General features: G+C 40.1%; 1 protein-coding gene across 1 annotated transcript in view; it reads left to right on the top strand.

Annotated features, from left to right (window-relative positions):
- LOC111161292 (autophagy related 4A cysteine peptidase) overlaps window positions 1–24,470 on the top strand; it is a 53,247-nt gene that overhangs the window by 12,683 nt on the left and 16,094 nt on the right. The window contains exons 3-4 of the mRNA XM_022524873.1: window positions 20,991–21,101; window positions 22,506–22,577. Coding sequence (XP_022380581.1) covers window positions 20,991–21,101; window positions 22,506–22,577 — 183 coding nt within the window. The remainder of the gene's footprint in view (window positions 1–20,990; window positions 21,102–22,505; window positions 22,578–24,470) is intronic.

Raw genomic sequence — 24,470 nt, 5'->3', positions numbered from 1 at the left:
TTTTTTTTTAAAGTAATGGCCATCCTAATAAGTGTGAGGTGATACTTGATTGTGGTTTTGATTAGCATTTCCCTGACAATTAGTGATGTTGAGCATCTTTTCATATACCTGTTGGCTATTTGTATATCTTCTTTGGAAAAATGTCTCTCCAAATCCTTTGCTCAGTTTTAAGTCAAGTTATTTATTTGTTTATTTATTTATTTATTTATTATTTAAAAAAAATTTTTTTTTGCTATTGAGTTATACGGGTTCCTTACATATTTTGGATATTAACACCTTATCAGATATATGGTTTAAAAGTATTTTCTTCTATTCTGTAGGTTGTCTTTTCATTCTGTTGGTTGTTAACTTTGCTGAACAGAAGCTTTTTAGTTTGATGTAGTCCCACCTGTCTGTTTATGCTTTGGTTGCCTGTGCTTTTAGTGTCATATTTAAGAAGTCATTGCTAAGACCAATGTCATGAAGATTTTGCCCTGCTTTTTTCAAGGCATTTTATAGTTTTAGAGCTTACGTTGAAACCTTTAATTTTGAGCTGATTTTTGCATATGGTCTACAATAAGAGCCCCATTTTTCTTTTGCATGTGGATGTCCTTTCCCCAACACTATTTGTTGAAAAGACTATCCTTTCTTCATTGTGTACTCTTGGCACCCTTGTCAAAGATAATTTGACCACATGTGTATGAGTTTATTTCTGGGCACTGTGTTCTATTCCATTGGCCCATGTGTCTATCTTTATGCCAGTGCCATACTGTTTTGATTGCTATAACCTTGTAATATATCTTGAAATTAGGAAATGTGTGGCCTCTAGCTTTGTTTTTCTTTCTCAGAATTCTTTTGGCTATTTGAGATCCTTTGTGGTTTCATATGAATTTTAGGATAATTTTTTTGTTTGTTTCTATAAAAATGCCACCAGGATTTTGAAAGGGATCACTTTCAGTGTGTAGATTGATTTGGATAGTGTGGATGTTTGCACAGTATTGTCTTCCAATCCGTGAACATGGGATGTCTTGCAATTTATTTGTGCATTTAAATTCCTTTCAGGAATGCTTTGTATAATTTATAGCATACAAGTCGGTCACCTCCTTAGTTAAATTTATTTGTAACTTTTATTATTTTCATTCCATTTTAATGGAATCATTTTCTAAATAACTTTTTCAGATAGTTCATTGCTATTAGATGGAAATATGACTGATTTTTTAAATTTATTTTCAGCGTAACAGTATTCATTGTTTTTGCACCTCACCCAGTGCTCCATGCAATCCGTGCCGTCTCCAATACCCACCACCTGGTTCCCCCAACCTCCCACCCCCCGCCCCTTCAAAACCCTCAGATTGTTTTTCAGAGTCCATAGTCTCTCATGAGATTTTATTTATTTATCTGACAGACAGAGATCACAAGTAGGCAGAGAGACAGGCAGAGAGAGAGGAAGGGAAGCAGGCTCCCAGCCAAGCAGAGAGCCCGATGTGGAGCTCGATCCCAGGACCCTGGGATCATGACCTGAGCCGAAGGCAGAGGCTTTAACCCACTGAGCCACCCAGGTGCCCCTGACTGATTTTTTTGTATGTTGATTTTGTATCCTATAAAAATGTTTAGAGTACATGCTCAATTCAATTACTCTAACAATTTTTGTGGAGTCTTTAGGGTTTTTACATATAAGGTTATATCATGTACAAAAAAGCTAATTTTCCTTTCTTTCTGATTTAAATGTTATTTATTTATTTTGCCTAATTGCTCTGGCTAGGATTTTTAGAACTAGACTGAATAGAAATGGTGACACTGGGTATCCTTGTCTCATTCCTGATCTTAGAGAAAAACTTTCAGTTTTTCACCATTGAGTATGATGTTATCTGTGGACTTTTTATACATGACATTTATTATTTTGAGGTAATTTACTTTTATTCTTAGTTTGTTGAATTTAGAATACTCAACTTTTCAACATGAAAAGGTGTTAAATTTTGTCAGATGCCTAATCTGAATCTGTTGAGATGATCATGTGATTCCTCCCCCCAATTTGTTAATGTGGTGTATCACATTGATTTGCATATGTTGGGTCATCCTAACATCCCAGGGAGAAATCCTACTTAGTTGTGGTGTATAATATTTAAAAATATGTTATTGAATTTGGCTTGCTCATATTTTTGAAGATTTTTGCATCTATATTCATCAGAGAAATTGGTCTGCAATTTTCATTTCCTCTAGTGTCTTTTTCTTGTTTTGGTATCAGGGTAGGGCTGACCTCACAAAATGAGTTTGGAAGTGTTCCCTCCTTTTCAGTTTTTTGGAAGAGTTTAAGAAAAATTGGTTTCAGAACTTATTTTTTAAAAAGAATAAAGGTTTTTAACTTAAAGAGTGAATTTAAAGTCAATTCTTTCAGGGCACCTGGTGGCTCAATTGGTTTAGAATCTGACTGTTGATTTTGGCTCAGGTCATGATCTCACAGTTATGAGATCGAGCCCCTCATCAGGCTCTGTGCTGAGCACAAAGTCTGTGTAAGAGTCTTTCCCTTTCCCTCTGCCCGTCACACCCTGCTTGCACACTCTCTCTCTTTAAATAAATAAGTAAATAAATAGATAAATAAAATTAAACTTAATGAAGTTAATATTTTAAAAGATGTTAATTCTTCTTTTACTGTTTGATAGAATTCACCAGTGAATCCATCTGGGCCTAGGTTTTTATTTGTTTGGAGTTTTTTGATGACTGAATCAATCTCCTTACTAGCTATACTTCTGTTCAGATTTTCTGTTTCTTGACAATTTAGTATTGATAAGTTGTATACATTTAGGAATTTAACCATTTCTTTTTGTTTGTCCAATTTGTTGGCATATAATTGTTCATAGTAGTTTCTGATAATCCTTTTAATTTCTGTGTCATTGTTTATGATATTTGCTCTTTCATATCTGATTTTATTTATCTGGGTATTCTATTTTCTTAGCTAATGTAGCTAAAGGTTGTCAATTTTGTTGACATTTTTTTAAAAACCACCTATTAGTAATTGATAAACTTCTAGCCAGACTCATCATAAAAAGGGGGGGGGACTCAAATAAACAAAATCACAAACAAAAGAGAAGAAATAGCAACCAACACCACAGAAACACAAACAATTGTAAAAGAATATTATGAAAAACTATACGCCAACAAATTAGATAACCCAGAAGAAATGGATAAATTCCTAGAAACATATAACCTAGCAAAACTGAAGCACGAAGAAATAGAAAATTTGGTAATTACCAGCAAGGAGATTGAATCAGTAATCAAAAAACTCCCAACAAACAAAAGTCCAGGACTGAACAGCTTCACAGGTAAATTCTACCAGACATTTAAAGATTGAATACCCATACTTCTCAAACAGTCTAAAATATAGGAGAAGAAGGAAAAGCTCCAAATTTATTCTGTGAAGTCAGTATTGCCCTGATACCAAAACCAGATAAAGACACCACACAAAAAAAGAGAACTACAGGCCAGTATTGCTGATGAACATAGATGCAAAAATCCTCAACAAGATACTAATAAACTGAATCCAACAATACATTAAAAAAATCATTTACCATGAGCAAGTGGGCTTTATTTCTGGGATGCAAGAGTAGTTCAATATTCATAAATCAATCAATGTGATACATCACTTCAGTAAAAGAAAGGATAAAAACCATATATCATTTCAATAGATGCAGAAAAAACATTTGACAAAGTGCAACATCCATTCATGATAAAACTGAAAACAACCTTGAAAAAGAAAAGGACAGCTGAAGGCATCACAATTCTGGACTTCAGGTTATATTACAAAGCTGTAGTGATCAAGACAGTATGGTACTGATACGAATATAGACACATAGATCAAAGCAAAGAATAGAAAACCCAGAAATAAGCACATAATTATATGATCAATTAATCTTTGACAAAGCAGGAAAGAATATCCAATGGGAAAAAGAGTCTCTTCAATAAATGGTATTGGGAAAACTGGTGTGCTACATCCAAAAGAATGAAATTAGATCAATTTCTTACACCATACATAAAAATAAACTCAAAAATGGATTAAAGACCTAAATGTAAGACCTGAAACCATAGATGTTTTAGAGAGCACAGGCAGTAATATCTCTGACATTGGCCATAGCAACATTTTTCTAGATTTATCTACTGCGACAAGGGAAATAAAAGCAAAAATAAACTATTGGGACTACATCAAAATAAAAAGCTTCTGCACAGTGAAGGAAACAGTCAACAAAACTAAAAACCTACTGAATGGGAGAAGATATTTTCAAATGACATCTCTGATAATGGGTTAGTATCTAAAATATATAAAGAACTTATAAAACTAAATGCCTAAAACATGAATAATGTAATTAAAAATGGGCAGAAGACATGAACAGACATTTCTCTAAAGAAGAGACATCCAGATTACCAACAGATGCATGGAAAGATATTTAGCATCGCTTATCATCAAGGAAATGCAAATCAAAACTTCAGTGAGATATCTGTCAGAATGGTTAAAATAAAAAGAAACAACAAGTGTTGGTGAGAGTGTGGAGAAAAAGGAACACTCATGCACCATTGGTGGGAATGAAAAGTGGTGCAGCCACTGTTGAAAATGGTATGTAGTTTCCTCAAAAAGTTAAAAACAGAGGGTCGCCTGGGTGGCTCAATCCATTAAATGTCTGACTCTTTAGTTTCAGCTCAGATCATGATTTCAGGGTTGTGAGATCAAGCTCTGTATCAGGCTCTGCACTCAGCATGGAGTCTGCTTGAGATTCTCTCCCTCTCCCTCCCTCTCCCTCCCCAGCACCCCTGCCCCTACTTTCCCACTCTCTCTATAAATTAAATAAATTTAAAAAATCTTTTTAAAAAGTCAAAACTAGAACTACCCTATGTAGTAACTGCACTACTGTGTATTTACCCCCCAAATACAAAAACACTAATTCAAAAGAATACATGCACCTTTATGTTTATAGTAACGTTATTTATAATAGCCATGATATGGAAGCAACCCAAGGGTCCATCAATAGATGGATGGATAAAGAAATTGTATATATATGTGTGTGTATATGTATATGTATATACATATATATGTATTAACATGTATATATAATACATTATACATTATATATCATGGAATATTATTCAGCTATGAAAAAGAATGAAATCTTGCCATTTGCAACATCTGGATGGAGCTAGAGTATAGTATCATGCTAAGCAAAATAAGTCAGAGAAAGACAAATCCCATATAATCTCACTCGTATGTGGAATTTAAGAAACAAAACAAATGAGCAATGGAAAAAAATGGGGAGAGAGAAACTAAGAAATAGACTCTTAACTATAGAGAACAAACTGATGGTTACCAGAGGGGAGGTGGGTAGAGGGATTTTAAGGAATTGTGTTGAATCTATAGGTTGTTTTAGGTCATATGGCTATCTTAACAATATTAAGTCTTTCAATCCATGAACACAGATGTCTTTCCACTTGTTTGTGTCATCTTTAATTTCTTTCAGTAATGTTTTGTAGTTTCCCACTGGTATACTTCTATACACTAAATAAAATTAGACTATCAAGTAAAAATTCTTTGTTAAACCTTGCTTTTCCAGTAGTTTCAGAGTATGAATGGTACCCCATCCATGGTTCCCACAAATTATTTGCTGCTTGGCACAATTGCCACCCATACCAAAGGCTCTGCTTATTCGGACATTAAAGCATCAGCAATCTCCTTTATGGTACAGGGTCTGCCTGCCATTTTTCTTTTTATTCACTATCATTACATTTCCCTTAAAACTAGTCTTGTTTAGTGACTCTAAACTTGAGACCCTGGCAGGACTGCTTAAGGATGGCAATAAAGGAAGGCAGAACCAGGCTTTGGGTGGAGAGAGACTTCAAAGTAAACCCAGCCCTGAGCCCTGGCTCCTCAGTGAAGCCTTCTCTGATTATGCTATCCCAGGCTCATCTCCTTTTCCTGACCTCCTGATAACACTTGTGTCTGTTATACAACCAGCATTCATCTCATCTTACCAACTGAAGTAGAACCTCAGTTACTTCACTCTTTCTGGGGAAAAGACATTTTGAATAAACAATTTCCTAAATGGCTCATGATTCCCTCTAAGCACTGTAAGCTTTTAACATTTTCACTATCATGAATGGAATTCCCCAAAGAGAGGGGGAAAAAAAAAAACAACCAAGAAGCAATTTACTCCTCTGATTTCTTATACAGCTTTTATGGACATAATCTAATTTTTTGAGTGAGGACCATTGTTATGACTATCAGTTATTATATGCTATAATGCAATGGTATTCTAAGGCCTGTTGAAATGTGATTTAATGGTTGTCCCTTCACTGCATGGTCCCAGACCATTTAGTCATTGTATGTGTGTGTGAGTATATGACTCCATATTAGTTTTTTTATGATGTTCTGTCTGTTTTCTTGTCAGCTGGTCCTTTTTGCTGCTGTCAAGCTACTTTTATAAAATCAGTTTTTATCCCCTAGTTCAGAAGGTTCACGGAAGAGCTCTAAACTGGGACTCAATGCCTGAAGGGAATGCTTCTCAAGGGTCTTGAAAACTTCAGGATTTACCTTCTCTAGTCTGTTTTGTTTGTTTATCTGTAGGTTTGCTCTAGTTTGGCAAACTTAACTCTGAGACTAAGAACAAAATCTGCAGGAACAAGAACCACTGGGGACATTGAAACCAAATCATTCTTCATTTTTCCTTCTGTCTAGCTCCTCTCACACTTGCATGACTCTCCAATCAGACATTTCTTGCTGGATCTGATGGAAAGGATAGTTGGTGACAGGAAGCAGTCTGAGGCAACTCTGGCCTATATCACTTCCCGTCATCAGAGAAACAAACGTCAAAAGGTGACAATTAAGAAACGGCATTTTCTATTTGGGGCTCTCTGACCAGGACTACTCAGGTCTCTGACGAGGAGCTCGGGGTGGGGAGTATTTTTAAATTTTGCTATCATGGTCATGATGGAGGGCAGAAAGTAGAAATGGGAACAGCCTTTCGGGATAGTTATTGTGAAATTCATAACAGAGAGGGGGAACCATGGCATGAGTGTTGCAGAAACAGTTCAAAGTTCTAGAAGTATGAACTGAATATAATGGAGAATATGCTAGAGATAGACTTAAAAGTCATAATTGGGAAAAGGAAAGAAACAGTTCTTCGTCCTGCTTCCCAGTACACGTCTATTTTCAGTATTCATTATCATGGAATCATTCCAACTTTTCAGAGATGTTAGAATTTGAGTGCACTTGCTGATCCTAAATCTCTGGTGAAATGTAAGATGTGTGAAACTGAAGTACAAGCTTTGACATTTAAGTACATTTTCTCTTGGCCACAACCAGGCACAAGTTCTAACGAAACACTTAGCTTTGGGGATATTAACACTCTTTTAAAGTTTACAAAGCATGTTTATATCCATTCTCTCATTTGCTCCTCACTATAGCCCTGTGGGGAAGATACTATCTACATTTTATGGATAAGGAAAGGGAATCTTAGTTTACAAGAGTTGCCCAAGGTGACGTATGTAGCAAAAGACAGAGCAGAAATAGAACATAGCTCTTCCAATTCATAAGCCAGTGTTCTCTTCAGTCTACTATACTTTCTTCCACTAACATTTTGGGGGTTTGGGGAATTCAATATATTTCTCTGATGAAGATCAGCTAATGCTATAGTAGAAAAGAAGAATTAGTAAGTTTGGGAATTTGTAATCAAATCAAAGTGAGCATACACAATCGATAACATTTTGGAATACTAGAAGTTGAAAAACCCAATAAATTAGCCTGACATCTAAGTAATATCTGGAGCACCCAAATACTTTGACTTGGCTTTGATGTGTGTGTGTTGGGGGGGGGGGGAGAAATTTAGAGCTATATCTCTGCTCCTGATAAAAAATATTTTGTTGTTAGCATAATTTTGATCTATGTTGCCAATCTGTACCAGAAATAAATCTAGTATCGAGACTTACCTTTTTCTCTTTTCTTGAATTGAGGTATTCTTTACATACAGCTAAGTGCACAGATCTTAAGCTTACAGCTCAGTGAAATTTTATATATGTGTACCCTCCACCCAGATCAAGATAACATTTCTTCCCCCACCTCTGCTACACCAAAGTTTCCATCTTGCCTCTTCCCACCAGCCAACACCACCTCCCAAAGGTAACAACTATTCTGACTGCTATTATCATAGATTAGTTTTGCCGGATTTCAGACTTTATATGAACAGAATCATATTGTATGTACTATTTTGTGTCTGACTTCTTTTGTTTAATGCGTCTGTGAGATTCATCTGTGTCTTGTACCTAATATTAGTTCTTTTTTGTTGCTCTGTACCATTGCTATGAATGGTTTGCCACAGTTGATCCATGCACCTTGTCTTAGTCCATTCAGGCTGTTGTAACAAACCTTCATAGACCAGATGGCTTAAGCCACAAACATTTATTCTCACAGTTCTAGAGGCTGGGAAGCCCAAGATCATGGCACCTGCAGGCTGGGTATCTGGTGAGGTCTCTCTTTCTGGCTTGCAAATGGCTACCTTCTTGCTGTGTCTTCACATGAGGGAGGCAGATCATCTCTCTGGTATCTTTCCTTATACAGGAACTGATCCCACTCACAGGGAGTCTATCCTCATGACCTAACTACCTCCCAAAAGGCCCACCTCCAAATGCCATCATACTGGGGATTAGGGCTTCAACCTATGTATTTGGGGCAAACACTAACACTGTGTATCCCACTGATGGACACTTGGATTGCTTCTAGGCTTTGGATATTATGGACAAAGCTGCTACGAACATTTTTTACTGTATCTTTCAGTGGACACATGCACTCATTTTTCTTGGACATAAATCTAGGAGTGGAGTCTTCAGGGTAGGTGGAGTAAATCAAAAGAGATTTTTAACTTAGAATAAGTTAACTCAGTATTAATGAAAGAGCTGATGGCTGAGCATCTTATAAGCAGCCCTACTTTATGAAGAGCCACTTTTGGAGTTAAAAACGGATCTGTGTTTGTTTAGCAGATCAAGATTTTCTGCCTGCAGATATTAGAGAGTATTTTTTTAAAGATTTTATTTATTTATTTATTTGACAGATCACAAGTAGGCAGAAAGGCAGGCAGAGAGAGGTGGGGCAGGGGGGGAAGCAGGCTCCCTGCTGAGCAGAGAGCCCAATGTGGGGCTCGATCCCAGGACCCTGGGATCTTGACTTGAGCTGAAGGCAGAGGCTTTAACCCATTGAGCCACCCAGGCGCCCCTATTAGAGAGTATTTTTGCTGTGGTTGGTGGGTTGCTTTTCAGCAGATAGATGTTTATTTTCCTGGTGTCTGGTATACAGAGTGCACAACAGGGATGAGGAGCCATTTTATAGCAAGCTGCATCTTTTTATTTTTTTTTAAAGATTTTATTTATTTGACACAGAGAGAGAGATCATAAGTAGGCAGAGACGCAGGCAGAGAGAGAGAGAGAAGGAAGCAGGCTCCCTGCTGAGCAGAGAGCTGCATGCGGGGCTCGATCCCCGGACCCTGAGATCATGACCTGAGCCAAAGGCAAAGGCTTAACCCACTGAGCCACCCAGGCACCCAAGCTGCATCTTTTTGAGATGGAGTACAGTTGTCTCTTCTTGGGGCACCATGGCTCAAATAATGACAAAATAGTGTTGGAAAATCAGGTTCACTTTACAGAACTTTACCCGAGGGTTAACTTGGAACACATCTTTTGTTTTGAAAGTGAAGGTACATGTATAATTTTATGCAATCCAAAAACTGAACTCTGGCAGTATAGTTTTACATGACATCAAAGGTAAAGAATTTTTAAACATCATATGCCTGCTGGCAGTGTTTCCTAATGAAGTGTGATGTTGAAAGGGTATGGAGAAAATTCCCGTGGTCTGGGAAGTGGGTGAGGTGATTGTAAACAGAGGCGAAAAACTGGGCAAGTGCCCTAAATGAAGTAGAGAGTTACTGTTCCTGGGGAGGACTCCAGAGTTTTTGCCATTGTGCTGTGCCAGTGAGCGTGCCCCAAGACAGAGATCCACCTTCTCCCCTTCCTTGACAAAGATGGTCACTTTAGGCTTTTTTTTTTTTTCTTAACAGAAGCTAATTTGATAATGTTTAAAAACCAACAACTAAGATTGGTATTACAGGCAATTACTTGTTGCACTGTTTCTATTCTGCTCATAGGGAGATGCCCAGACTTCCTCCTGAGTGTGTTTGAAAGTGTTCAGGGGCTCCAGGAAGCCTGGGTTAAGTCCAGAAGCCTAACCAAGGCTTCCAAGGCCAACATCTCCTGGGCTTGTTTGTTTCTCCAGCCTCAACCTCTGACAGTTTCCATGTGGCCTCACTGTTGCACAGTCTCTCAGCCCTCGGCATTTGGGTCCAAGCTGCTCTTCTGCCTGGAACATCCTTCTACCATATTTGCTTAACTCTGATCATTCAAGGCTAAGTCCTGTCATCACCTCTCTTCCCCAAGCCTTCTCTGTGCCCAGGCTGGCTTAGATGGTCCTCTGCTGTGCTTCCTTAGCTCCGCCTGCCAACACTGACCATACCGCATAAAAACAAACTCTCCTTCTTTCTCTCTTCCCATCAGACTTGGAGTTGCTTAACACGTCTTACTCTCCCCAAGGCCTTGCACAATGTCAGTCATATGGCAGGTCCTCCACAAAGGATTGTTAAATGGATGTTTGCACAGACATATGAACCAGCTTGTCGACTTTTGTCAGTGTGCCCATTCATCCCATAAACATTTGATGAGGCTTAGGGGACAACTTATTGCAAGGCCCTGTGATTGGAGCTTTCGGGGATATGGAGAGAAGCACTACATGGACTGAGGTGGGAGTTTGTTCCAATAACAGAGATATGACATGCCTGAAAATAACACTACTCTAGAGAACAAAGTGCCCAGTGCCATAAAAGAGATAAAAATAAGGGACTGTAGCAGCTTAGAAGAAGCCATTTTCTTGGTGGGAAAATTGAGGAAAAAGTGTTCATAGAGAAAGTAGCATTTGAGGTAGGACTTAAGTATAAGTAGGACATGAATGAGCAGAGAGCCTCCAATGTATCACATGGTTTCTTTTGGCTGAAAAGAGTAGATCTCCCGAAGGAGTAATGAGCAGCGGGGAACAAATACAAATGTAGGAGGTGGCCATATAGGAGAGAGCCTTAAATTCCAGGCTGATGAGTTCATATGTGACTCCTATCAGTTGGAGCAATCTTGGAAGCCCGGTGAAGTTTTTGAGCAGCTCAGTGACACAGGTGAAGAGATCCTCTAAGATTAGTCTGATAATGCTGTATTTTAATATTTTCTTAGTAAACTATTATTAACTAAATTGCCAATAATGATTTTTACTGAATAAATAGCATGGAAAAACTTCAAGGCCTGTAGCTCCTTGACCTTTTTGCACTAGTCCTTTCTCACTGGAAATCTAGATGAGTAAGAGATCATAGGACCAATTAGTTCTGAGAAATGACCATTGAAATGGACAGAGGAAGGAAACACTAGCAAGACAGAAACGGCTCATAAAAATGCATAGACACATAAAGAGTTGTTTGCTTAGGAACCGTGTCCAAAACATCGCCTTCAGCTGTCTGGAAAAACCTGGACAAAGTATATGAATAATATTGCTAAGATTTATTCCTTTGGGGTAGTTTAGATCACTTCCAGTTAAAAATTATACTCTTCTCGCCTTGGGCAGTCTACTTTTACTCTCCCCTATAAACAGTGGGGACCGCATTGTCAGTTTGTTTTATAGTGTGTTATATGACCAGAGCATCTGATTTCTTGCCACCTTAGGCCAGGGCTTCAATGCTTTGTGTCTGCATTATTGCATTATTACGACAACTTTCTCATTCCTGCCCCTTGTCTCCAATGCCTTGGAACCAGCTTTTATTGTAGCAGCAAGGTATAGGAGAAGAATACTGGACAGAGAGTAAGGTTACGTCGGTTTGAATCCTGGTTATACAGCTCGCTGACTCTGGGCAAGACTGCTCACCTCTCTGAGACTCAGTTCCTTCAACTCTAAACTGGAAGTAATGATCTTTGCCCTGGATACCTCAAGAGGCTGTCTCAAGCATCACGTGAGAGGGCTCTGAAAGCTGTTAGTGGCTTGACTGAGACTTGGACTCTACCAGCGTGCTTCATACCCTCTACCATCCAGTCTCGAGTCACGTTGCTAATCTCATCGCCCAGTATTCTCCAGAACTTAGCCCCCTCTCTGACACACACATACTTACTAGCATTCCCCTAATCTGGAATTTTCTCCTGTCTTATCTCTGTTCATCCTACTTGAAGCAATAATTTAAGCACCAGTTAAAATCCTATGTCCTCTTTGAAATCATTTCTGATGGCTCTAATGCTCATTGATTTCCCCCTTTTCTGAATTTTGATCACATTCAGTTATTATCAACACTTGCTTATGCAGTGCCTTTTATTGTTAGATTTTTCATGGATGTAAGGCTCATATCTTTAGATATTATGCTTTTATGATGCCTTCAGTTGCTCATTTAAATTTAGTGACTATTTGTGAAGCTACTTCCTGTATATCCCTCACAGAACCAAGTACAGAACTTAGTAAATAATTGTTGGCTTACTTATTTAGAAATTCACATACAGACTCTCTTAAGAGAGAGAGACAAGTAAACCCATCTTCTTTCCCCAGAGCTTGAAGTACCCCTCCTAAAAACCCACCCTACCTCTACGTCCATAGATAGGTTGTTAGGATAAACCTGCTCAGTAGAACTTGTTATAGCTGTGCTGTCCAGTATGGTAGCCAATAGCCACACATGGCTGTTGAGTGCTTGAAATGGGGCTAGTGCAACTGAGTAACTTACATTTTGGTTGTATTTAATTTTAGGTAATTTAAATGTGAGCAGCTGCGTATAGCTAGTGGCTACTGTATGGACAGTATAGGTCTAGACCACTGGCTTTCTAACTTTTTTGATCCAACAGTACAATACGAAATACATTATGTATTGCTACCCAGTTTATTTACACACAAATGAGTCTCATGAAATGGTACGAATCCTTATTACATGTGATATGTTCTAATATTTTTCTGTTGTATTTAATGTCATTTTTTAAAAAAATGCTGGTTGTGACCCATTGTGTAGATTTCATAGCCTGCTGAGGAGTTATGATGTGCTGTTTGAAAAACACACTGCTCATTTTATAGATGGAGAATCTAAGGCCCAAAGAACTGCAGTAAGTTTTCCAAGGTCACACAGCTAGTTGGTGGCAGGGTAGGACTAGAACCTAAATTTTAGGGTTTTTTGGCTAGAGCTATTTTTGAGAGGGGTGAGGGGTGATTCCTCCTTTTCTTCACCTGCCATAAAAACCACATTTTGTTTTTGTTTTTAGTTTTTGTTTGTTTGTTTTTGTTTTTGTTTAGAGAGAGCGCGCACGTGCGCGTGTGGGGTGAGGGGGCAAAGGGAGAGGGAGAGAGAGAGTCTTAAGTAGGCTTCATGCCCAGCACAGAGCCTGACCTGAGACTCAATCCCATGACCCTGAGATTGTGACCTGAGCTGAAATCCAGAGTCCGAGGTTTAACTGACTGAGCCACCCAGGTGGCCCCACAGTTTTTTATGTTAGAGAAATACTGTTTGATACATTCTTCATTTTAGCAAAACATTTTCATGATATCTTGATTCCCACATGAATCATGAGCTCTATATTTGAGCATTGGTTTGGACACTGTCCAAAATCAAAGATACAATACAATGGGGGCTTTTTTTGGACCCACTACATGACAGCAACTTGTACTCCTTGGGAATACAACCACGCTTTGCACTAAGTAGATTGAGTCTTAACAACAAAACCTGTTGATAATCAAGGTGATTCTCACCTCAGTTTGTGGGATAGTTGCCTCAAGTCTTGAATTATAAAGCCAATCAAATACTTTTTGTCTGTCCGTCCATCCATCCATCCATCCATCCATCCATCCATCCAATGTCCTGCCTTCTTTGTCTTATCAATGAAGATAAGCCTTATCAAAGTGGCATCTTTTTATTCTTCTGAAAAAAAAAGGAATATCTTCAAAAAGAGCAGAGTTACATTGTCAAAAGCAAAAAGGGGCAGCAATTTGAGGGGCAGTGATCTGAGTGGTAGGTGTATTCCTTACCAGTTCATGCATGGAATCCCATTTCTTCATGGGTGTTTCTAAATGTGCTTCAGTCAGCAGAAAACAGACAATAATTTGTCCTGAAATGAGAAGAACAAAAATATACTTAAAGAGGCAATGAGTTTTTAAAAAAAAATAACTTTAAAGATTTATTTATTTTTATTTTAGAGCATCAGGTGAGGAGCAGAGGGAAAGGGAGAGAGAGAATCTCAAGCAGACTCCCCGCTGAGTGCAGAGCCAGAGGCAGGGCTCCATCTCATGACCCTGAGATCATGACGTGAGCTGAAATCAAGAGTCGGACCCTTAACTGACTGAGCCACCCAGGCACCCCTCAAAAGAATCACTTTAAAGGAAAACCAGAGAGTCCAATTTTGCATTTAATTTGATTCTTACCACCATTATCAGTAGGATGAATTGACCGAAATCTGTAAGAAATGTTCTATTTTGTGGGGCCAAGTTATTTATGGCCCAGTTGGTTTTTCTAGCTGTAGAGGGTACTGTCATTTCTCAGTCACTGAACAATGGTCCCTCGGCAACTGGACTGGTTATCCCTTTGTGGACTTGCCCTGAAATTTGTCAGGCACAGCCTCCTGCTCTCCACCACCACCAGCACCAGTCAGTTAAATAGAATCTTCTTAAGTCATAAAGTCCCACTGAAGCCTAACCCTTTGGTTAAGATTCTGTATTGTAAGTCTAAAATGATAAATGTTTTCTTGGGGTGCCAAAGTTTATAGTGTTATAGAGAAATCCTTATGTCTTCTGCACTATTTGACAACTCAGCATCTCTAGGATTTGATTTGCTGAATACATTCAAGAAAACTTGCCTTTTGGGACGTGGTAGTCCCTCCTGAAATGATGAGGATTGTTGTCCAGTTCTCTATTTTCTAGGTTCTTGGTTGTCAGGAAAGCAGGGCAGTGGGAGGGAGAGAAATGCAGATGGGAAAGGCCTGTGCCTGGGTGGGCAGAGGCTGGCAAGACCAGAACACTAAGTGGACCCAGGAGGAGGGGGGTGAAGGCACATTTTAGGCTGAGCTTTGTTGTTTTGAATTCCACCTGCCTCCCGAGGCTCTGCTAATCCACCTGCTGTCTACCATGTCCCTCTTCACAATCCCTGTGCAGTTTGACTTCCTCCACTTTTTTTTTTAACCCTGTCCTTATTCTATCAACCAAACCCATGAGTCCTACATGTTCTGGTTAGATCACACTTTATCTCCCTACGCCACATCTTGTTTTTCTGCTCCAATTTAATCATCCACACTTCCAAATTGCAGGTTATTTTTGTCTCCCTCCCTCCCTCTCTCTCTCTCTGTATCTCTCTTTCTCTCTCTCTTCCCCCCCAGCCCCACCCCACCTTCAGTTGCTTGCCAATCTTTTTGATGTTCCCTCAACCAGGAATTTCTTCCCTTCCCCCTTCCCACTTATAACTCATTTCTATTAAGGCTCTGCTCAGATACTACCTTCTCTAGGTTGTAGAAGGCCCACTCACCCCCAGTTGGAATTAATCATTTGTTGCCTTCCATGTCACTTTCTTTCTTTATGGAATTATATTTGACACACAATAAATCTATTAGTTTCAGGTGTATAGCCTAGTATTTTGATGTTTTTGATATTTTGATATATTATGAAATGATCACCTCGATAGGGCTAATTACCATCTGTCACTGTACAAAGTTATCCCAATATTATTGACTATATTCCCTATGTTGTATACTATATCACTTTCCTTTATTATAGTACTTATTGTTATTAGTTGTTTCCAGACCTACCCTCTCCACTAGATTAAAAGCTTTTGGAGGATGGGTGCTACGGCTCAGTGATGTTTTAGCCTCTGTGCACATGGTAGGTACTCAGTAAAAGTTTATGGAATTAATATATTAATGAATATTCAACCCTTACCATACCTATCTTCTTAGATATTTTCTTATGTTTTTGAAGCTGTTACTTGACAGTATATTAAATATGTATGTACTGCTGAGAAGGCTGTTCTAGAATCAGCAGTATCCTGGCATGCCTTTAAAATCAGGTGGCCTATAAAGAAGATGTGCCATAGTATCTCAGGAGCCTTCTGGCCCTGAGATTCTGTTACCCTGAGATTTCACTTTTGAGAATTTGTGTTGTTTATGGGACACAAGCCCCACAGAATCTAGGAGCCCTCACGTACAAGTGTCTCTGGGAAGTACTATCAGAAAATGTATCGTTCAAAGCCATTTTCTCATTTGCTTGCAATTTTGTGAAATAACCCTTAGAAATCTGGTCAATGACTAGAAAACATATTAAAGTAAGACATAGCAGAAATGGCTGAGTGAGGGCCTCTGAAAATTCTGTCTATAATAGCAATGAAAAAAAAATGGCAAAAATGGCCATAATCAACCTTTTCAGGACTGTAGACATTTACCAAAGGCTTGCAACAGTCTGGGTAGTATTTATTCAAGAAAAGCAGCTGCATTTTGGTAAGAATAATAAGCTTTGTGGTGTTTTCACTTGCCCTATGCCCATCCCTTGCTCTCCAGCCCTATAGGAGTCTTGAGAATTTAGAGCTTCTAATTGCAGGGAAAGCCAGGAGCCTGACAGCCATTGTAGGACACGGAATGGAGTTGGAGTTCCTGTAAAGCCACATTTTTATTTTATTTTTAAAAAGACTGTGTTGATTTATTTGATAGAAAAAGAAAGAGAGAGAGAGAGAGAGAGAGAGAGAGCAGGAGCAGGGCAAGGGGCAGGGAGAGAAGGAGAAGCAGACTCCCCACTGAGCAGGGAGCCTGACATGGGGCTTGATCCCAGGACGCCAAGGTCATGACCTGAGCCAAAGGCAGATACTTAACCAAATGAGCCACACAGGCACTCCAAGCCTCATTTTCAGAGAATTGTCATTATTTGATCTTCCTGATGGTTCCTTGGAAGACCCCACTTGCAAGACTGTATTTATTTGCCCTTACTTGGAATGGCAGGGGCTTTTTTTTTTTTTAATTAAACTATTAGAGGTGCAGACACTATGGAAAACAGTATGGAGGTTCCTAAAGAATTAAAAATAGAAATATCATATGATCCAGTAATTCCACTTCTGGGTATTTACCTGAAGCAAAAAAACAAAACAAAACAAAAACAAACAAACAAAACATTAATTAGAAAAGATATATGCACCCCTGTGTTTGTTACATCATTATTTACATTAGCCAAGATATGGAAAGAAGCCCACTGTCCATCAGTAGGTGAAAGGATAAAGATTGTATGTGTGTGTGTGTGTGTGTGTGTGTGTGTGTGTGTAATGGAATATTACTCAACCATAAAAACAAATGAAATCTTGCCATTTGTGACAACATGGATGGATCTAGAGGGTATTAAGTTAAATGAAATAAGTCAGGCAGAGAAAGATAGATGTGATAAAATTTCACTTGTATGTGGAATCTAAAAAACAAAACAAGCAAACAAACCAAGAACAGACTCATAATTACAGAGAAAAAACTGGTGGTTGCTAGAGGGGAAAACGGTGAGGGAATGGGGAAAACAGGTGAAGGGGATTAAGAGGTATAAACTTCCAGTTATAAAATAAATATGTCATGGGGACTGGAAGTATAGCATAGGGAATATAGTCAATAGTCAATTACAATATTGTAATGATTTTATATGGTGACAGATGGTGACTACACTGATTGTGGTGACCATTGAGTAATATATAAATTGTCAAATCTCTGTGTTGTATACCTAGAACTAATATAATATTGTATGTCAGCTCTATTTCAGTTGAAAGTAAAATGATCAAATGAAAAATACATTATAGAGGCCATTGATTAACTTCATAGCTGGCTGAGACAGTAGATAACTGAAAAGCGTAAAAGAAAAAGCTAAGGAATAACGTGTTCATTGGAGCTTGGAAAGTTTGGGCATACCCCTGGGAATCTAGAAGACTATATGCATGCTCAGGGCTATGTGCATTCCTATTGTTATGTGCGTGCTGAGGAAAGACCTGACGGGGCTCTAAGCTTTCACTCTGGCTGGTCCCAAGCTCTGCACAAGGGAAGACTAAGGCAGAGTTATCCACTGGCTGGCTGAATGTTGAAGGCATGTCCCAACATGTACACAGAGCCTCTTGGCCAAGACTGGGAGACTTGCTGGTTCCAGAAGTTTAAGGCAATCTTGGTTCAATTATTAGCTGACCACTAAGCCAACCCAGCAGAGACTTCAGTGCAATAATCATTATTAAAGTAAAATGGAACAGAGTGAAGCCTGTTGTTCATCAGACCTTGTAGAAGCAAATTCTTGGTCCACCCAACTGCAGTCTTTGTAGCTCTGCCTGTATAGTTTCTATCTCTTTCAACAGTATGAAAGGGCAGGAAAATCATATGGGGATGATGTCCTTGTTGTTTTTAAGGCAAGATAAAGGTAGTTTATGAAAAAAAATTTTTAAAGGACTGTGTTAGTCAGAAGTGATTCTGTTGGAAAATGCGACTTCACTTCTGCACCTCAGTGATGTCTTGGTCTGCTTCTTCATTGCTCTGAGTTCTCCTGGTGGACGACCCTATTGCCCTTTCCTCACCAGACTCTCTTGAATATACCCTCCCCATGTTACTGCTCTTTGCTTCTGTTAATCTCACCTTCTGTTCTGGCTTTCATTTGCTTCATCCATGTACCTCCATCTGTGTCTGGCTATAGCCTGACACACTGCATTCTGGGAGTCCATCTTCTAAGGGGAGAATTGGGAAGAATAGAGATGATAATCACCTTCTTGCTGGCCCGAGAAGGGCTGAATAGCAAGGGAACAATTCTTTGGTGACCATTTTGGTCAGGGCCATCCCAGATGAAGCAACACAGTTCTTACACGTTTTAAGGGGGTGTACTAATTTGACCAGATGGCTGGGCCATGACTCACTGAGACAGGATTGGAGATAGAGAAACTTTTTTTTTTTTTCTGGCCAGTACTAAAAAAAGACCCAAGGTTTATATGCATACATGCTATACATTCATCCAGTGCTGCTCTTCCTCACCCCTACCAAAGGAATGCCAAACAGGCTGCCCCTTTCCTGCACTCCTCTTGAGCTCCTTATTTTCTGACTCTGTTTCTAGGCTACACTGGATGTTCATTTTAACCTGGTTTCTCCTGCCTGTGAGGGGTAAAGAGTAGGGTGGGAAGGTACACAGTGTGACTTACGCCACCTCAGTCCACCACCTCCTGGGGATGGCCTGACCTGGTGGTCATTTTTAGCCTGGTATTTCCTGGGCCTGGGCCAGGGGCCGAGGCCAGTGGCAGAAAGGGTAAGATGGCACAGGTTCCCTGGCAGATTCTGCAGTGATGAGCGTTTGCTGGGGAACAAAATGGCTGCCTCATTTCTAACCCCTTCTGGTTTGAAATACTGTCTGAGACTCTAATCTTAATGATTAAAACATCCTGAGGAGAAAAGCTACTTAAATCCCTGAAAGATTAGGCTTCTGTAATAAGTTTCAAGAAAGGTGATATCCCTGGGTAGCTGTTTTTCTAAAATTATAACTTCAGACTGTAACTTCAGTTTGCACAAATTATACAAAATAAAACTTTAGCCTCCAACCAAGTATTTTGAGCAGGTGAACCTGTTTTCATGATCATATGGGACTCGTTTATATTTAGGAACATTTATTTCTATGAAAACAGCATGCTCCTGCCTCAGAAAACAAAGCCAAAAGTAAACAATTCATCCTTTCAAGTGGGTTAAACATATCTCGCAATGTCATTTTTACAGGAAAACTGTTCCCCTGGGGCTCACAGGGACTGCTTTGGGAGAGTCCCTGCAGCTGCTTGGAGCTAGGGCCCCTACTCTCTCTGAACTCCCTTCTCCACAGGGGTCAGGGAGCCTCCAAGAGCTCAGAGGAGAAGGCATGTATTAGATGTCTTAGCTTTGAACTTTCAGTGCGTTGAAATATGAACTATGAAATGTACTATCAATTTGATTTCTCTGGTTACAGGTTAAAATAGGTTTTTGTGGGCTATCTTGGAAACTTATTTACCACCTACAATATTATTTTCTCTCAGAAAATTGCTTAAAGAGAACTTTCGAGATAGGACCCCTTCATAAGTCATTCTTAACTCTTTGAGCAGACTCTTTCCCCACAGGAGATACAAAAGTGAATTTTACCTCATCCCACATTATGTGGTCCCAAGTTCTGAGAGTCTGGCCCGTGAATTGCAAAGATTAATTATGTCTTTTTCAGTTACTTTATCATGAGAGATCACCACAGGCATCTGTGAATCTCAAGAACAAGTTATTTTTATCTTCAACTTAAAGATCCTTCTCTGCAGAAGTCATATGTGAATAAAATGACAACTAAAAGCACTGTGAAAAGAAGGGCCATCTGTACCCCAATGTTCATAGCAGCAATGGCCACAGTCACCAAACTGTGGAAGGAACCAAGATGCCCTTCAACGAACGAATGGATAAGGAAGATGTGGTCCATATACACTCTGGAGTATTATGCCTCCATCAGAAAGGATGAATACCCAACTTTTGTAGCAACATGGACAGGACTGGAGGAGATTATGCTGAGTGAAATAAGTCAAGCAGAGTCAATGATCATATGGTTTCACTTATTTGTGGAGCATAACAAATAACATGGAGGACATGGGGAGATGGAGAGGAGAAGGGAGTTGAGGGAAATTGGAAGGGGAGATGAACCGTGAGAGACTATGGACTCTGAAAAACAACCTGAGGGTTTTGAAGGGGCAGGGGGTGGGAGGTTGGGGAAGCCAGGTGGTGGGTATTATGGAGGGCACACTAGAGGATTTTGAGGCTTCCTGAGTATCTTTGTTCCTCAAAGAAAAGGATTTGCTTCCACATGATTCAGGCCAATGACCTTCCACCTTCAGGATGGAGGGAATAATCAGTAAGCCACAGAAGCGAACCCCCTCCGTCACATTTTGCTGTAAATTTCTCTCCTCTTCTTTCAGTTTTATCCAGGTATGAAAACCAGATTACTATTTTTGCTGACTACTTAGAAGAATTTCCAGATACAGATGAGCTGGTATGGATCTTGGGGAAACCGCATCTCCTCAAAACGGGTAAGGTTTGGTAGCATTTCTGTGAACCCAAATGAGGTGGGTGCCCGAGCTTAAGGTCCCATTCATTTTTCCTTATCGGGTTGGTGGAATGTTACTTTGGTTACTGTTAATTCACTCTTAGGTGGATATATATACCTTGCAGCCAGAGGAATTCAAACCTCAAACCCGTTGCCTGCATAGGTTCCTTCCAAGGCCCCAAGAGTCCCTGGGTGGGCGGGGGTGGGGGGGAGAGTTCACATGGTCATGAGTGTTGGTACGATTTGAAAAAAGTCAGAAATATTTTTATTCTTTTCTTAAAGGAGAACCACTGACTTCTGTAAGCCTTGGGTTTCATAAACCATGCCCCCACTCCTAGTATCACTGACCAGTACTTAGTCTGCAATGCCTGGACTACATACTTCCCATTCCCCTTGTGTCCTTTTCTGTCTCAATTCAAAATGCTGCCACCTAGGGGACTCCTAATCAGCCTATGGCTGTCAGAAACTCTCACACGCTAAGGCGTCTTCTTCTAGCTGTCGATCTTCACTGACGGTCAGCACCGTCTCAGTGTAGTCTGACCTTGTATAGAACTTTTAGCCACCGCAGCTAGGTGGGAAGGAGGCTGGGATATTTCTTCCCTACCCTTGTATACTTACAGATTGGGGAATTCCTTTTCCCTAACACTGCTAACAACCCAGCACCCAGTTGAAGCCTGAGCTTTGGAGAGAGTCAACTCTGCTTTTTCTGTTTATCTGAGGAGAGACCCTCTTTGAAGGCCTTAGCATTGAGGAGGAGATAGGAAGGAGCTGATCACAATGCAAGAAATGCTTTGAAGAAACACACAAAAGCACTTGTGATGTTCCGTATCCATTTAGATTACAAATGCCAGTTGTAGTAGGTAGTACGGACACAATTCACACACTTAATTTGCTTAACGGGTATCTCTTCTTTTTAGGTAAACACGTGTACATGCGCACACACATGCGCACGCCCCCTTCTCCTCCCTCCCCACCCCCGCCACCATTTTAGATAATGGACAGCGGGTACCAGTGAGAGAACCAACCAACTGTCATCATTCAGGCAGGGGCTGATTGCCTCGCTTGGGGGTTATCCTTGCTTTTCCTATTCCTCATCTTTTGGCCATGCTCCCAGTGTTAGTACCTGCCAGGGCCACGTCGCTCTATTAGAAGGAGACAAGGAACCACCCCGGGGGCCAGTAGCTCTGGTCAAAACCTAGGTGAGGAGGAATGCTGAAATTACTTGGCTAAGATGAGACTGGGTTGCCTCCGAACTTCCCTAGCTCCCTCACAATAGTACTGACCAGTCGGTTATTTGAAAATGAGTTGGCTGCTGGCCCAGAAATCAAAAGCAGATATCTTTAGATGGGATATGGTGATTTAATTGTAATTTCACATTTAATTACAGAAAAATCTAAGCTGTTGTCTGATATAAGTGCTCGCCTATGGTTTACATACAGAAGGAAATTTTCACCAATTGGTAGGTATATCGTTTGTTGTGCTGTGCTTTTTTCCTTGTAGATAGCTTGCCTGAGGTTATCAGTCACTTCACAGAAATCTCAGAATTAACAGCTCACTGTGGTGAAGACAGGCTTTAGGGGAATAGCTAAGTCTTAAACTTTATTCAGAATTATTCGGAAGTTTCATTGCCAAAGTGCCTCATTGTGTATGGTTCCTTGGTGTTAAGATATAACACCAGTATACTTTGAGTCCGGCTCCAAGAGTTCAGGCACCAGATTACATTCCTTGTTTTATTTCCAGGAACAAGGAGAACATCAAACCTCTAATTTGGATAATATTTACTAAATTATAATCCACTTCTCTGCAGAGCTATGTGATCATTAAAGACAATTATACCTTGAAAGAAAGACAAGAATTCCTTTGTTTTCTTCCCTGTATGAAATGAAAGCACCTTGCCCCTGCAAGATGAATTATTATAGATTTCCTTGGAACTAATTATAGGCTGTGAGAGTACTACCTGCTGTCTAGGAAAACAGGATGGGTCAATAAGCTAAGAGAGAATAAGCTCCCCTTAGAGAAAATCTGTTTGTGAGTAGGGGGGCCTATTCCTGGTATCATGACCCTGTAGGAAAAGAGTATCAAATCCAAATCGTAGAAGCATTTTCCTAAGAGAAAATCTATCTGACTGATTTTGAGGCAGGCCTGGACCTAGGAACTGGAGTGAAATCCTCTTTTCCAATAAGTGCCCCAAACCCAAGTCCACATGGATGGTGTTTGCACTCCACTGCACTCCAACCAGGAAAACAAACCAAAGAACAATCTTAGTACCCAGTGGTTTTGAACTGTTAACTTTCTCTAGGTGAAGAGATCTTCACAAGGCTTGAGAACATTTGCAGTTCAACTCTGACAATGTTTTGCCAATTGGCGATCTCCTCTTTATGTGGGCCTCACTGCATCCTTCCTGTACTAATGTGGCCTATAATCCCGTCATTAGCAATAGCCAAAGGGCTTCCCCTTCCAGTGGACGGGTTGGCTCAATCGTCCCCATCTTGCTATAGCAACTTTCCTTTAGTCCCCACAACCATAGGAAAAGGATGGTCCCTTTATGGCCCACTTGTCTTGTGAGGCTGATGACCCTTCTTAAAGTCAGTCTGGTGAGGTGGTGCTCATAGCATCGTTTTCCACGTCCACGTTGGAGGGGGATGGAAAACGATGAAAGCAGGATGTCTCCTCTGCCCTCCAAGTTATCTGATTTCACTGGTACCTTGAAAAAGGATATTGAGGGACGCCTGGGTGGCTCAGTTGGTTGGACGACTGCCTTCGGCTCAGGTCATGATCCCGGAGTCCTGGGATCGAGTCCCGCATCAGGCTCCCAGCTCCATGGGGAGTCTGCTTCTCTCTCTGACCTTCTCCTCGCTCATGCTCTCTCTCACTGTCTCTTTCAAATAAATAAATAAAATCTTTAAAAAAAAAAAAAAGAAAAAGGATATTGAGCTCAGGCTGGCCACCTATGTGGGATTTTCGTTACGTCAAGCATCCTTTTTTTTTTTTAAATTTTTTTTTAAGATTTTATTTATTTATTTGTCAGAGAGAGAGAGAGGGAGAGAGAGCAAGCACAGGCAGACAGAATGGCAGGCAGAGGCAGAGGGAGAAGCAGGCTCCCTGATGAGCAAGGAGCCCGATGTGGGACTCGATCCCAGTGTCCTGGGATCGAGTCCCGAGCCGAAGGCAGCTGCTTAACCAACTGAGCCACCCAGGCGTCCCACGTCAAGCATCCTTAAAGTGAACCTATTGTCTTACTTCATTTATTAACTGGTTTTAGGCCTTTTAAAGATGTGACCCATTTCTCATTTATTAGTAGCATATTTAATGATGGCCATGTCCTGAGTGGATTGTAGAACACTTTCACAGA

Source organism: Enhydra lutris, unplaced genomic scaffold (assembly GCF_002288905.1).
Source record: "Enhydra lutris kenyoni isolate GAN:26980312 unplaced genomic scaffold, ASM228890v2 scaffoldscaffold83, whole genome shotgun sequence".
NCBI lineage: Eukaryota > Metazoa > Chordata > Mammalia > Carnivora > Mustelidae > Enhydra > Enhydra lutris.
Note: the sequence above shows the minus strand (reverse complement) of the source record. Positions and strands in the feature narration are given on the sequence as shown.